General features: G+C 37.4%; 2 protein-coding genes across 3 annotated transcripts in view; one reads left to right on the top strand and one right to left on the bottom strand.

Moving 5' to 3' along the window:
- Window positions 1–5,495, top strand: part of alpk3a (alpha-kinase 3a) — an 18,223-nt gene extending 12,728 nt beyond the window's left edge. For both annotated transcript variants that reach the window (XM_084734673.1, XM_084734674.1), the window contains 8 exons: window positions 157–304; window positions 873–1,000; window positions 1,099–1,134; window positions 1,805–2,079; window positions 2,192–2,280; window positions 2,863–3,080; window positions 3,173–3,221; window positions 3,309–5,495. In XM_084734673.1, coding sequence (XP_084590799.1) covers window positions 157–304; window positions 873–1,000; window positions 1,099–1,134; window positions 1,805–2,079; window positions 2,192–2,280; window positions 2,863–3,080; window positions 3,173–3,221; window positions 3,309–3,642 — 1,277 coding nt within the window. In that variant the 3' untranslated portion in view covers window positions 3,643–5,495. The remainder of the gene's footprint in view (window positions 1–156; window positions 305–872; window positions 1,001–1,098; window positions 1,135–1,804; window positions 2,080–2,191; window positions 2,281–2,862; window positions 3,081–3,172; window positions 3,222–3,308) is intronic.
- On the bottom strand, window positions 5,167–15,327 carry slc28a1 (solute carrier family 28 member 1). The gene is made up of 17 exons (XM_084734676.1): window positions 15,171–15,327; window positions 14,701–14,932; window positions 14,185–14,276; window positions 13,704–13,893; window positions 12,624–12,765; window positions 12,277–12,390; window positions 11,497–11,571; window positions 11,331–11,411; window positions 11,128–11,208; window positions 10,831–10,956; window positions 8,916–9,046; window positions 8,654–8,822; window positions 8,198–8,395; window positions 7,975–8,056; window positions 7,790–7,888; window positions 7,592–7,697; window positions 5,167–5,963 (listed from the first exon to the last, which is right to left on the bottom strand). The coding sequence occupies exons 2-17, from the start codon at window positions 14,793–14,795 to the stop codon at window positions 5,843–5,845; spliced, it is 1,902 nt and encodes a 633-aa protein (XP_084590802.1). The 5' UTR covers window positions 14,796–14,932; window positions 15,171–15,327; the 3' UTR covers window positions 5,167–5,842.

Raw genomic sequence — 15,327 nt, 5'->3', positions numbered from 1 at the left:
GGTATTGACAGTTCAAATGCTTCTGTGAAATACTTTGTCAACATGCAAGTCTGATCAGTCCACCAGTGCCTGAGGAAGGGGAAACATTAGAAAGTCTCGACTCTCTCCACCACAGTATATATTTACTTTGGCACCCTCTCTCTCGTGCACCACCAGCTCCACAGGTCATCCGTAAGATCCGGGGAGAGCCGTTCCCAGATGCCTCAGGACACCTGAAGCTGTGGTGCCAGTTTTTCAACGTGCTCAGTGACTCCACCATCAAGTGGTACAGAGATGAGGAGGAAATACTAGAGGTGAAGAGAAGGTAAATCCCCTTCTTGTTTTACAGCGTCAACACTGCTCTAACCACCTGTAACACAAATCAACAGCAGTATCACATGGTGTTCAGTTTGTATTAACATTTTTACTTGTCACCTTTTTCGCTGCTGTTATCTTGAGGATTTCCACCCAGCATCACTGGTAAAAAAAAAAAAAGGACAAATATGAAACAATAATGCTACAAGGATGAGCAGGATTTATTTGGGCCTCAGAGTGCATCCCATGGCCTCCTGTCATTCTCATATTCTCACTGCAGAGACGTCCCGCTCATGTGACTGTGAACCCCACAGCTGTGACACAGAGAGGTGAATCTCTGGCAAGACACAGAAACTGTAACCCGACACATTATTTTTCCCATCTCCAGGGGGCATTAAAAGTCTATATATGTGCTAATGGCTGCTGTGTCAGCAGACTGTTGCCTCACAGCATGACAGTCTGTCTCACAGTGACACCTTGTGGGTTGTTGTTGAATCTTGGAGGTTAGGTACAGCTCTGATGAGCCGGTTGACTTGACTTGTTCATGATTATATGTTTTTCCCCTTTTTGTCCTTAAGTGGAGGAGATGAAAGCCAAGTAGCTCTGGCTATTGTTCTAGCAACCAGCCACGACTGTGGGGTTTATGGCTGTTCGATCAGTAACGAATATGGATCTGACACCACTGACTTCCTGCTCAGCGTTGACAGTAAGATACAGACTGCCTTGAAATATCAAACATGAAATCTTTACTTTTATAGTATCTATCGTGCTTTTATTAATCTTTGTCTGTTTTCTGTTTTACAGTTCTGTCTGAGATATTACTACGAGATGATTTGGAAGGTAATTTGTTTCAGTTAGCTATAGGGATGTAACAATATATTGAATAACATTTTTTAAAAAAGTCTTATTACCATACCATGATATTACATGTTTAATTACTTTATTAATAAAAGGACTGCTACTGAGTGCTGCATTGGTTTTGGTTTGCAGTTGTACGTAAAATCATGGCTGGAAACTTTTATTTTATTTTAACATAGAAGCATATATATTTTGTTGAGTTGTGTACTTAAATTATTCCAAATGTTTCCAACAATGATCCAACCCAGTCCAAATTTTGTTTATGGCATCAGTACATTTCCTACTAGCCTCTATTTGCAATAACTTCCAGGAAAACACAAGATGTGTTAGATACATCGTAGAGTGAAGAAGGAAGTCATTCTGAGCACACAAAATATATTTAATTGGCATGTGCACAATCTGGATGAGAAATGTGTAAAGTCTTTGGTGATTACATCCCATTGTGACATCATCATGCATAAGGGGGTAGTGAAGCCGCAATTGTAAGTTTTTGCTATTTTTATTATTGCGATAAATATTGTCATTGAATTATCATACCTTTCGTTTTTAGCATTGTTACATCCCTAGTTAGCTATCTACCCATATCAGCTTCTTTTTCACATTTTCTGTAAATTATTGTTTATTGTAAATATCTGTTTCTGTTTTCCTTTAGTTGGAGAGGAGATAGAGATGACCCCAATGCAGTTCACCAGAGGTCTGGCCGACACTGGCAACTGGGGTGAAAAATACTTTGGCCGCATCATGACCGAGACGGTGCACATCGGCGAAGGCTGCGCTCACAAAGCCAGCAGAGTGAAGGTCATTTATGGCCTGGATCCCATCTTTGAGTCTGGAAGCACCTGCATCATGAAAGTTCAAAACCCCATCGCCTACGGGACCAAACAGGAGAGCAACCTCACGGAGAGGAACGCAGAGATTACTAAGCAAGTCAGTAATGGATTTATTGGTTAATTGCTTGCAGTAAATCTCCAGTGATTGTAATTACAGTGCATTAATCTGCTCTAAATTAAATTAACTATTAAATTCTTTGTGTTGCCAGGAATGCAAAGTCCAAAATATGATCCGAGAATACTGTAAAATCTTTGCTGCTGAAGCAAGAGTCAATGAGAACTTTGGCTATGCACTAGAGTAAGTACCACATTTAATTTACAGTAGCTTTGATAACTGATTCCTATTAAAGGGACTGTTTGGTATTTTTTGAAGTGAGGTTGTATGAGGTACTGATCATAGTAAGTGTGTTACATACAGTAGCCCCCAGTTTGTAAAAGCAACAGGACTCCTGGTGTAGGAAGCTGAGCCATCTACTGAATTGGACAAGATCAGAAACAAAACATATTTTAGTCTTACCTAAAAACCCCACTTAAAAAATCGATATCAGTTTAAGTGTACTCTACATTTAAAATATTTTCACCATTTTACCTTGCTATCAGACAATCTTTTCTGATGGGAAACCCCCATTATATAAGCCAAATATGTCTCTCTCCAAAGCAACCAGACTCCGTTGACAAAAACAGTAATTTTCCCTCACAGAACACAGGAGTACTGCTGATTTGATCAGTTACTTTATTTGCATATTTGCATGACTTTAATGTTTTAAAGGCTTAGTTTGGAATCAGCACAAGTCACACAATAACACATAATTGAGGCAATTGTAGACCAGCAACTCCTAATATTTGCTTAAATAATTACTATTTTTTGTGTTGCTCACAGAGTGATTCCTCAGTATCTGATGTACCGGCCTGCAAACTCTGTGCCATATGCCACAGTGGAGGCTGATCTCGAGGGAGTTTTCCTCAAATATTGTATGATGGATCCTAAAGGCAGGCTGATTACACGAACCGGTTCTGAGGTGGAGCAGAAATGCAGCACGTTCCAGCACTGGATCCATCAGTGGACACACGGCAACCTACTGGTCATTCGGATGGAGGGTAAGATGCAGCTTTACAAGGTTATAATGAAAGCAGTCATATATCTGTTTGTGAGAATGATAACATTAATAATCTGTGATTTATTTTTGCAGGTGTTGAATCGAAGATTACAAACATTAGAGTTGTGACCAAGTCAAAAGGGTTTGTATCTTTATCAAGTAAATAGAAATGTTATTGTTTGGTCTCTATTAGAATAGTTGCAATAAAAGTTTTTCATTTGTGTTTTAGATACCAAGGACTAACACAGTGCGGCTCTCCTGAAGTATTTGACCAGTTCCTGACACACCATCAGTGCAACTACTATTGTGGACTTCTTGGCCTGCACCCTCTGAAGACTATGGATAGTCTGCAGCAGCCCACCAAGATAAAGGGCTCCAGGAGCCCTTTACTCGGCCGCAAGCTGGGATCTAACAGCCCACAGCTGCAGCGGAAAAGCCCTCAGATGTTACGAAAGGCAAATTCTAGCCCAAAGGTACCTAGAAAAGTTCAGGAGACAGAGGACAATAAATCAGGTGCTAAACCCAAGCCAGCAGAAATTGTTGATGCTCTTGAAATGAGGTAGGGAAAAAACACCTCTTTGCAAGATTTTAATTGTTTTTAATGGTTTAGATTTACCTGTTTCTTTCCAGTTACCAAAGCCAGCAAGGACTTGAAGAGTAAGATTGTAAGAAAAGAATACTGTAGTTCATTGACCTGACTCGTCATAAATAATTACTGTGAAGTCAGTCGCCATTACAGTTACAGCATGAACTACTTCCTGAAGTTAAAGGGTTTATGAGAATGTTCGAAGTGAAGGGTGCAGGGTTTTTGACCTTATAGCTCACAAACTCCAAACAGCAAAGGTTTTAACATTTAACAGTATGAAAAGCAACACTGGGCCATATTACAGTTTACATAACACTATTAAATGGTTTTATCAGCTCTATGAGTGGACAAACAACTCTCCAAGTAATATTTGTCAACTCAGAATCATCATCACTGAACCATACTTTGCAGTGAAGTTTTTTTTTCTTTTTTGATAAAGAGATGTCAACATTTTAGTAGTTTGATTTAAAGCATTATAGAGAATAAAGCCGCAGCCACAGAGCGGGCGGGCTGAGGCAATGTATTAAATGCTGTATGTTCATCTATGATGTACAGTATGTGCGTAGGACATAAAGTTTATTTTTGAAACGTTACTGATGGTTGGCATTTTGAAGTGCCTCTGCAGCATTTCTTTACACAGCATAGTTGAGCTCATGCTGCTGAATTACAGCACTGTTTTTAGGTCAAAGTTGTTTGTGTGCACTTTTTTTTGCATCACCTTTGAGTAGTTTTTGAGTATTTTGTATCTGTTGTGTCTGTGTCTTTAATAAGTCTTTTTACAGTATTTTAGAATACATGCTGGTGAATGCTGCTGTCAAAGCAATGTGCAGCAAGGGGCTTACAAGTAAACTCTTTAACTAAGGTATGCTTATGCTCATTGACATGCAAACACACGAGTCACATGGAAAGCTGCTAACTGAGTTCCACACACTCACTTGGACCTGACCTCTGTACTGTGGGATAAAAACACACTGGACAAAATAACCAAAAGAGCAGACTCAGAATTTCCAGAAACCTGTTGATCACTAAGCAAGGCTCCCTGCATGAAACCTGTGAAATTTAATGACAACTGATAATCACCTTACTGTAATTCAATGGAATCAACCAACCAACATTTTCTCATTAGCTTAACATAAATAACACGTTTTATTTATTCAAGTTCATAAAATCTAAATGTTCTACTTCACAGCCACTGGAAATTATCTCAGAGAGCTTTGAGTTTTGCTGGTGTGCTGTTGGTCTACAATAACCAGACCAATTTTAATCATTGCCTGTTCTTTTTATTCTATTCTTTTTTTATAAGTTGCAAAGCTAGCGTGGACATTATTAGAATGAAAGGCATTTTGTTACCTCATGGGTTACAACAGGTATTTCTGGTTAAATTCTATCAGGTGTTTCAAACAACAAAGAACTGACAATAAGATCTCTGGGAATCATTGATAAGATCATTGGTTATTGATCAATGACTGTTCAAATGAGTCTAAATAGTGACTCTTAAAAGCTGCCATTATTTAAAACACTGTAATTGCATGATTGTTTATGACAGAAAAACCAAATGGAAAAAAAAAGATGTTGGAATGAGGTTGAAATGTTGATCAGCAGATGACAGTGAAAACACTGTGAAGTGTCATGCAAACAAACTGTTGTTTTGTATTTATGTGTACATAAAGTCCAAGCACGAAATATCTGAAGTAGAGTGAAGAAAATGTAAACATGTGAGTGAGAGTGTGTGTGAGTAAATGAATGAGTAGACAGTGTGTGCCTTTGTTATGTTACATCATGTCAGCTGATGTTTTTTTTAAATAAATGTGTAAAACATTTGTGTCCAAACATAGTTCACATTTTCCATTTTCATGGGTTATTTAAATTATTAGCTGTATGAATTATCAGTAGCATTATTAAATTATTACTCAATTTTATTTGACATATTTACATCCATCACTGTTCAAATGCCTGAGTAATTCCTGAGGTATATTTCTGAAAGTGTGTCCTTTTAATCCTTGGCTTTAAATAAAAGCACGTCTGAATTAATTTACAATATAATACATGAAAGTTACATTCGTCTTTAAAACAAATATGCTTTACATTTTTACACTAAGTGTGACAGAAATATACAAACGTGGAGAGACAAATCAACAATATAAAATAGACACCGCTACATTATGTGTTTTTCTCCTCTACATACAAACATCCCCAGCAGACAGACCACAACACTGACAGCATTTAGAGAAAAACACTGTGACATTTGCTACTGTGCTCCACGATCCTTCAAATGTGATGGTCCCGTTGTTTACAGCACTGCAAAACAATACATTTTGGATTTAAGAAACATATCGCTAACAGATACTCAGCTGCCTGAGTACACATTTAAGAATCTATTTATGTGAATGTCCAATGTTGTCACTTGAAGCAATAAATTCCTCAGTGCTGCTGTATTGATTGAGAAGCCATAACATAGATTTAGGTGGCAAAATACTCATCTAGCACGTCCCCTGGCGACTCAGAGGCAGAGACTATAAATTCAAGCTGAAACAGCCTGTAGTACTCCGCAGTCATTACTACATTATTACATGAGTACTGTGTACTCATGTGTTGGACCACACCGGTCTTCCAACTCAGCTGTCTTTTTGATCTGAACTACACACCCAAAGTTAAATCGGTTCGGGTGCCGGAGAGTGTCCAGGTGAGAATGGGTGAAATTCAGACAGGCAAGTTGGGAGTGAGCATGTCTTGTCAGAGGGATTAAAATGTAGATATTGCTTATCACAAATTCCTCCTGCAGTGACGGCCGCACTCTCTGTCATCTTATTTAAGACAGGTCAAATGTTGTCAACAATACCTTATTTATGATAGCCTAATCAGTGCAACAGACAAGTAAAAACACATCAATAATACATAAATACTACAGTAATAGATATTTTCCAAAAAGGAACAGGACCTTTTTTAATAAGTAACAGCGGGAATTATAGCTTACATGCAGTAAGTGATTTGATCAGACTGTTGTTTGTATAATATACTACACATTGGTTAATTTTCAGGACAAACAGGACAGGATTCAGGATTCAGGGCAACTGCTTGTAATTCTGGATTGTCCTGGACTGTCTGAATTTTTCAAGACATCTTGTCACCCTATACCCGGACCGGCAGGATTAATTTGGGTGAGCAACTAACCCTAACTAACCCCAGCTGCTGCCGTGGAACTGCTCAGGCCAGCAGATCAGACTGTGCATGTACAAGGTGTACTCTATCAATGTGTAATTGTGCCAAACTTTTAAGTATTCATGCAAAGAGAAGCTTCTTCTTAGTGAAATTTCCATGAATAAATAAAGGTTTAAAAAATGTGGGCCAGGCGCCTAAAGTGGCCTCTTCTTACAACGTGCTTCTGCTCGAACCACACCCATCTTCGAACTCAGCCTTCATTTTGATCTAAACTACACACAGAAAAAGAAAAAAAAGTGCCCCTACTTCCAGCCCACTAGCTCGCACCAGACCTATCTTCAAATGCAATCTTCATTTTCATCTCAACTACACACCTGTGAAGTTTGGTGACTGCATCTTGTGTGGTTTCACTGTGAAAAAATCTGTCCACAGACACGTAAGCCCCTGCCAAAATACTCAGAACCACCTCTGTGGTAGTTCCTGCCACAGCAGATGTCTCCAGGACCACATTTTGATGATGATGACACAGACTTACAATTTGAAAGCAAATAACAACAGATTTTGCAGCAGGAGAATTTTCTCTATCAATGTAGCAGACACTGAGGAATTTATCACTTCAGTCGACTACATTCACCATCATCATTGACTGGACATCCACATAAAAAGTGGTGAATTTTCCCTTTAACCCTGTATGTTACTGATGTTTTCCCTAATATTTTAATCCAGCTGCCGGAAAGCATCTTTCTAATGGAAATTCATGTGCTTACCTTTGAAAGAGGTCTGCACAGCAGGTTTTTACATCTACATCTGTGGCATTGAAAGCAGACACCTTGAACAGCTCCACACAGTCAAGCGGAGGAACAAAGAGGATCCCTAAGAAATAAAGTGAAAAAGCTTCTCAGTTACAGTACAAAAGGGAGGAAACCAGCTAAACTGCACTGCCAGTTAAATTCAAAATCTCTTACCTGCAATGCAAGCATTAACAAGAGACACACAAGTTCCAGTGAGCATAGCTCTCAACACCATAGATGAGACATCTCCTCTTCTGTTTGGGCATATAGAGGCTTTGAGAAAAGAAAATACTGTGTGTCAGAAATCATTAGTGAGACAGTGATGATTTTATCCTGGGAAAATGTGATCAAATACTCACACAGGCCTCCGATCACAATACCCAGTGAGCTGAAGTTGGCAAACCCACAAAGAGCATAAGTGGTGATTATTTCTGATCGGACCTGAAACAAAACAAAACAAAAAAAAAAACCAAAATCATGTAAAGTCATTTTGCATTGTGTAAAATTGTTTCCCTGCAGTTTATACTTGTAGCACACCCACACATACAATATTAATACAAACTCAGAAGAACATTTACTCACAGATATCCATTGTTTTTCACCATCAATGTCTTCATAAGATCCACTGAGTCTGTTGCTCTTCAATTCAGATAATTTCTCATAAGCCACAAACTCATTGAGGAAGAGTTTTGTGCCAAGTAGTTCAGCCACAATGAAACTGTCCTCATATGGTACTCCCATCATAAAGGCCACAGGCATGAACACATAAGAACAAATTATCTGTGAACACAGAAAGACATGATTATATGGATATTGATTAACTTACATGTTAAATTTACAGTACAAGCAAGCAAAATCTGTAAAATGTGTGCATAAATATGTCTGAATACTACATAAATAAGAAAATACATAATCAAAACAAGGCAAAACCATTAAGTATTATTTCTTTAAATGTATTTAAAATGTTTTTTACAAGCTTTTTTTTTGTCTTTTGACCACCAGCTCTTCTTTGGATAATCTTCTTTTGCTTGAACCTACCTGAAATGTGATTGAAGGATATCCCACCATACCTCCAAGCCAACTCAAAGCTGAATTTATGAACCCGAGGATGGCGAGGAAGGCGATCAGATTTGCTGCAATGTTTGCAACAAGACCTATTGAAGCAGACGCTCCACTGCTTGCAGCCTCCAGAATGTTCTGTTCATCTCTAAAGAGTTTTAAAAACAAGTAATTTCATTCACAAAAGTAGAAAAAAATCATGTAAGGGAAACAGAGTAAATGAAGGAACATATATACTTACCCACAATCCACCTTAATATTCGTATCTGACTTGAAGGGACTCTCTTCTGTCTCTGGGTAAGAAAGTTTAGAGATGGCCAAGGCACAAGGAGCAGCCATCACAGAGGCTGATATCAAGGACGACGCGTCAATCTGCAAAATACAATCAAGTGTCATTTAATTCTGGGGGCTGGGCGATGTGGACAAAATCAAATATGATATTCTTGACCAAACACTTCAATATGAATTTTATGACAATATTATAGTGATGATTATTGGTGCTTTCATGATATAAACGTGATCAGATTTTTAATAATAATCATCAGTAATGGGGATGTAGAACAGCTACAACAGTCTGGTAAGTTAAAAAAAATCACATCACTTTACTGTAATGCAGCCTTTAAAACCAAGAAAAGACACCATTTATCACATTATAATGATATCCAAGATCTAAGATGATATCTAGTCTCACCTATCTGCAATGATCAACAACAGAAACAGTATTTGATATTCTGCATGATGTTAAGATTTATTGTTTGCTGTGAAATAATACAAATAATGTAACAAAACCATCATCAAATATCAAAAAGTTAAAATTGCAGTTTTTATTGCAGTTTCTGTTTTAGTTTTACTGTTAAACACAATTTTGCCTTCTTTTATTTCTGAAATCATGTCATATGAATAGTGCACAGCTAGCTTTTGCACAGTTAAGTACCACCATTGGTGTTAATCTTCATGATGTAGATATGATGTATTTGCAGCTTTCTTCAGAGGAAAAATAACATTAGATCAGATTTTACCTACATGATTATTATGGCCAAAAGACTTGAGAAACAAATGCTATCAATCAAGTCCATCTTCAACTTTGTTTATTGTGTGTTTTGTCTCTTTTTTGGCAAATGAACCACACTCAAAATACCCGTATAGGGAGGTTTACAGACAGTCTGTAAACATAACTGTACAGGAGCATACAAAAAGTGCAATTACACTTAATGGATAGTGAAAAGGTGTGTGTTAAAGTGGTGTTCACACAATATTATATGTGTGTAATCACTATGATATTATTTTCAATACTGGTATATTGCAACACCTCTACTATCAAAACACATCACTGATCATGTCTCGTTATGATGTAGTTGATGCTAAAGATGGTTTTGACTGTTTGTCAGCAGAACTGAAGCAGATTTTTAACCCCTTCCTTCACTACAGCTGTTATTCAGAGACCTTTGTTACATGCTTTGGTACCGCCTTTTCTTTGGAAAAGCACTCTAGATACCAGTGACAACATTAATAACCTAATAGAAAAATACTGCACAACACTGAGTTATCTTTGGTTATCAGGCTTTACTGGCTTCAATAGGAAGTCAATAAAGATACATGGGTTGGGCTCTCTGACTCATTTCTACATAACAGTTTGAGACTTTACACTGGGGGTTTCTGTTTAGAATAACAGAACATTTCTTGTGGTCTACCACACAATTCACCTCTGGGGCCCCACCTTTTCTGCCTGTATATGGTGACATATACCCTCCATCATCTGCAAACATCTGTTTCCATTGCTACACAAAGATGCAAAGAAGAGTCTGAGAGTAATCTTGCACACTAAAGTGGCTTTTTCCTCATGGCACAAGTATGTAAAAAACTAATTCATGATTTGTTTACATGTGATTTAATTACTGTATTGCACTGTTTAAAGAACCTTATCCCACATCTACAACTAAAAGTTCTAAAGACAGGATCTTCACTGACATAAAACACATCACCCTCGGACTAAAATCTCTCCACGTCTTCATAGAACTGATTTTAAAGTGCCTCTCATTGTTTTCTAGTCAGCTCACCATCTCACACGGATCACATTATTATAGTTTAATTTTATAGTTTTAGTTTTATTATCATTGTATGTATTGTGTGGTGGTATGAAAACAGCTTCATCTCACCCCAAATGAGATGAACGCCCCCATGACACTGCCTGCAATTGTAGCAAATCCACCAGTCAAAACAGCATGGATCTCAGATTTGGTCATGTCCTTCAGATAGGGGCGGATCAGCAGCGGAGCCTCAGTCTGAAGCACAAAAATCACGGAGCAAAAGTAAATAAGCAGAATGAGGTTTTCTTTTTTACTGCAGTTGTTAATGATTGCTTATGTAATCATAAAACTTAATTATTTATAGATTGGAGCTCATTAAATTTCAAAGTCAAATGTTGTCAGACTAGTGTTGCAAATACAGAGTACCTGCCCAACAAATATATTGCCTGCCACACTCAAGGTCTCTGTGGGGGAGGTTCCCATCGTTATCTGCATAACCCATGAGATCTGCGTGGACAAAAACACATGGCTCTTGGTCATAGTGTGTCACTGCAGGCGTAAGCAGCATACACCCAGATCTACAGGAACCTTTATGATGCTGTAAGATACAGGTTTTAACCTTTCTTTACCTTAAGAATGAGCCACTGCATTATCCCCAAAAAGTAAAGGACTGACATCACGCTGCTGAAGAACACAACAATGGGCAAAGCCTGGAGAAGAAATCAAAACTCAAGTTAAATACATTCAATTTTAATAACTTTGTATTTAAGAACAAATACATTATCATTCACTTACTTGAAAGGCAAAAATGTCTGCAATCAGAGGTCCAAAAACAAACGAAGAGCCTTGTTTGGTGTAGTCAAGGAATGTCTGTAATTATAGCACAAGGAAGAACAATGGGTTCTATCATTTCAAAGGATTATTTCCTCATTCAATTAATATATGACATTTATGATGCTATCACTCATTAATTTAGCTTTTACAGCAAGAAGGTACGTAACTTTATAGGCTGAACCACACATTAAAAGGTGATTAACGCACACATGCCCGTATACATAGTACACAGTACTCAACCCTTGGATCACCGAAGAATAAACAGCCTAATAAAGAAGCTGTAAAGATAAGCATGTATGAAGAATATTGAGCCCTGTTAGATAAGGAACAGTGTATGTAACACATGCAAAGTCTGTTGTGCAAACCAAGAGCTTCAGGATCACGTATGATGTGAAATGTTGGTCACACATTTCACCCTAATATTACTCCTAGATATGCTGAATATACAATTACAATTAGGGCTGGGCAATATGTCGATATCATATCAATATTGTGATATGAGACTGCTATTTAATTCTCTATATATGGTGATATGGCATAAGTGTTGTCCTGGTTTTAAAGGTTGAATTACAATTAAATTTTCTGAATTTACCAGACTGTTCTAGCTGTTCTATTATTTGTCTTTACACACTTAGTCATTACATGTACATTACTAATGATTATTCATTCATGTTTAATACCTGCTTGTTCCTCCTGCTAAACTGCATGTTTATCATTTTTTCTAACATCCAAGTTGAATACCTGCACTTGTTTTCCAAGCCATTCAAAAGCAATGAGTCCAGGTTGTGTTCTTATGACAAAAAGGCCGATGCAGAACTGCATCCCGAGACCCCAGAACACAGGCCTCCATGATATCTAAAAAAGATTTTAAAAGAGAAAGTGGTTATTCCATCAGTGTATCAGGGAGTCTTCATAAAGCCCCATGTTTTTGCAAGGAAGCACTTCTGCTAAACCTTAAGGTGATAGTGGCACAAGGCCAAATGATATCCAAAGTCTCAGGAAAACAGACCAGAGATAACTTTTGAGATAACGCTCCGCAACGGACTATCTTTGAGAAGAGTGAGAGGTTGACTCAGCAAGAAACTCACCGCTGTCCTGTGTGCTGAGAGGAGGAATATAAGCAGGACGAACATGCACACACCTCCAAACGAGATAAGCTGCTCGGGACGCTTGCTCGTGTCTAATGCGAGCCACACCACAAACAGACCTACCACCACTATGATGAAAATCCTGAAAAAATAAAACAAGAAAACACATGCTCATTATCACCCTGATGAAAAATGAATAGGCTAAGCTTATGAAATTTTAGCATACATAATTGTACTGAAAACTAACTGCAGACTGAAAAGCAATAGACTTCAACTGTGTTAATGATTAGTTTACTTGAAACTTGCTATTTTGGAACAACTAATTTTGTAGATTTCAGCAGAAAGCATAATTTTGAATAATTTTCACGCACTTTTATGTGCTGAAATGGAGCAACTTCAAGTGTACTTAGTACAGTTAAAGTACGTATAAATATACATACCTGATTAATGAAATTAAATTTTACGCTGTTTGTGCTACTTTGCACTTTGTATTAGTGCGTTTATTTTTAGTACATTATAGTTTAATTTAATTACATCTATTTAGAAGTATACTTTTTAAAAGTACTCTTTAAATCTACTACAAAGAGGCACCTGTGGACAAAAGCAGTAGTGTTTCCACCACTATAACCACAAAATATAACATCGAAAATAAAATGATCTAAATAAAAATCTGTCTTACTTCCTTTTAAATGGCTAACGTACCTCCACCATGAATTTGCCTCGGAAAATGTAAACACTGTTTCACCAGATTTTCCGGAGAATCTGACCCGGTGGCAGGCATTCAGAATAATAATATAGAAATAGCCAATCCTCTCAGATGGTCTCGTATGCTTACATGGGTCATGTAGAGGCATCATTATTAAATCAAGACTGTTTCATAATCAGTTAAAAACTCCCTGTAGTAACTTTAAATATCTATTAAATTAAGTAAAAAAAGTACTTAGAATAATGTTTGTATACTTAAATTGCATTTCTCATACATAATTAGTAAACTATTTTTTTTACCTAAGCAGATTCCATTATGTGTAGCTCATTATCAAACTGGGGACAATGCAACTGAAAACAACAATATCCACTCACCATTTCATCCATCTCAAGTTAGATTTAAAGCATCTCACTGCGGGTTTGAAGCACTGACTGATGCTTTTGCCCTTGTACTCCTTCAAGAGTTCATATGACTTTGCAGCAACAGCCAAACTGGTGAGGACCACAAGAGCAGTGGCCCTCTGGAAATCCAATACACAGGCTGCAATAAAGTACGCCACATAACCTACAGAACAGAAAGACAAAAGCATTGTCCTTATTGACATGACTATTCCTTTCTTGTAAGAAAACACTTCTGATAAACCTTTAGATGATGAGGGCACAAGGCCAGTTGATATTCAAAGAAGTACTGTACCCACCACCACAAAACTCACTGTATTAAATACAATCAAATCTACTCTTATAGTCTAAAAAATATACTGTATCACTGCCGAGCAAAGTGAATAGGACACAAGTGATCAGTAAACTGCTACTGATTGTAAAATTTGAACAAGAATTAACAGACTTGTTCTAGTACCTGCTCCAAGTATGCCCAGCACAATGTATTTGAGTGTTTTGGAGTGAGCCTTGATGTAATCCTCTGTGGCATTAATCGGCTTGGAAACTTTGCTGAAGTATGGGACAAAACAAAACGTAAGATCCAACTGTGTACAAAATCTACTTTTAAATAGACTATACACTGTATAGTGTTTGAAACACCCTTAATTTAAGGGAATCAAAAAATAATGTCTTTCACAAAATTATACATAATAATAAATTTACCCAAAAGTTGTTGTATTAATTAAATCAATTAAATATTAAAATCAATTAAGATCAATTCTTAACTGTCTCAGAGTTTATAGTAACATAAAAGCAACACAGGTCTTCTGTTGTATATGCATTAATTAAGCACATATTGCAGTACATATACATACAGTATAGACTAAATCCACATGTAAGAAGCTTAATGCTGTGCACCTGCTGTGATAACTGCACCAAGAAGTATTGTACCCCTAATAAAACAAATATTTTGCAATCATTTGAACAGACACACCTTAAGTATGATCCCAATCCCTTTTTAGTCTTTTCAGGTGGGTTTTTGTTGCTGCTAGAGTCAGAAATGTTGTCCTCCTGAGAAAATAAAGGCATTTTATTTTTAAATCATCATGATGTGGTATTTTCTTTCAAAATGAATGTGATACATACCTCTGTTTCAAAAGCCTGGTTGTCCACACCATGTCCGTTGGCGTTGGTTATGTTTTTGAGCTGGACACCGTTGCTTTCCTCTGAAAAACACAATCATTGTTCACTTCTATACGGCAGCCTCCAACTTTCACAAGCAGGAATGCCAAACAAGTAGCAGCCGTGTTTCTATTTACTCTGTGTGATAAAACTATTTGAAAATAAGTCCACACACAACAGTCCTGGCGGCTTATCTTGTGAAGAATGGTGCACAAAAATACCAGTTCACACAACTGCAGAACAAACGGCTTAATTCAAAGAAAAGCAGAGCTAATGGCTTACTCATTGTGCGTCCTCCTAAATCCTGCTGTCAAATGCTGCGCTGTTCAAAAACACTGCGGGAAAATATACTCTGCCCTCTATGAAACATTTTATCATTGATTAACAGACACATTGCGTACTGCTCAGATCTGTCTCAGGAAGTACAGGGGTGTGATAA

The sequence above is a fragment of the Lutjanus erythropterus genome, chromosome 13 (assembly GCF_056507025.1).
Source record: "Lutjanus erythropterus isolate fLutEry1 chromosome 13, fLutEry1.hap2, whole genome shotgun sequence".
NCBI classification, from domain to species: Eukaryota; Metazoa; Chordata; class Actinopteri; order Lutjaniformes; family Lutjanidae; genus Lutjanus; species Lutjanus erythropterus.
Note: the sequence above shows the minus strand (reverse complement) of the source record. Positions and strands in the feature narration are given on the sequence as shown.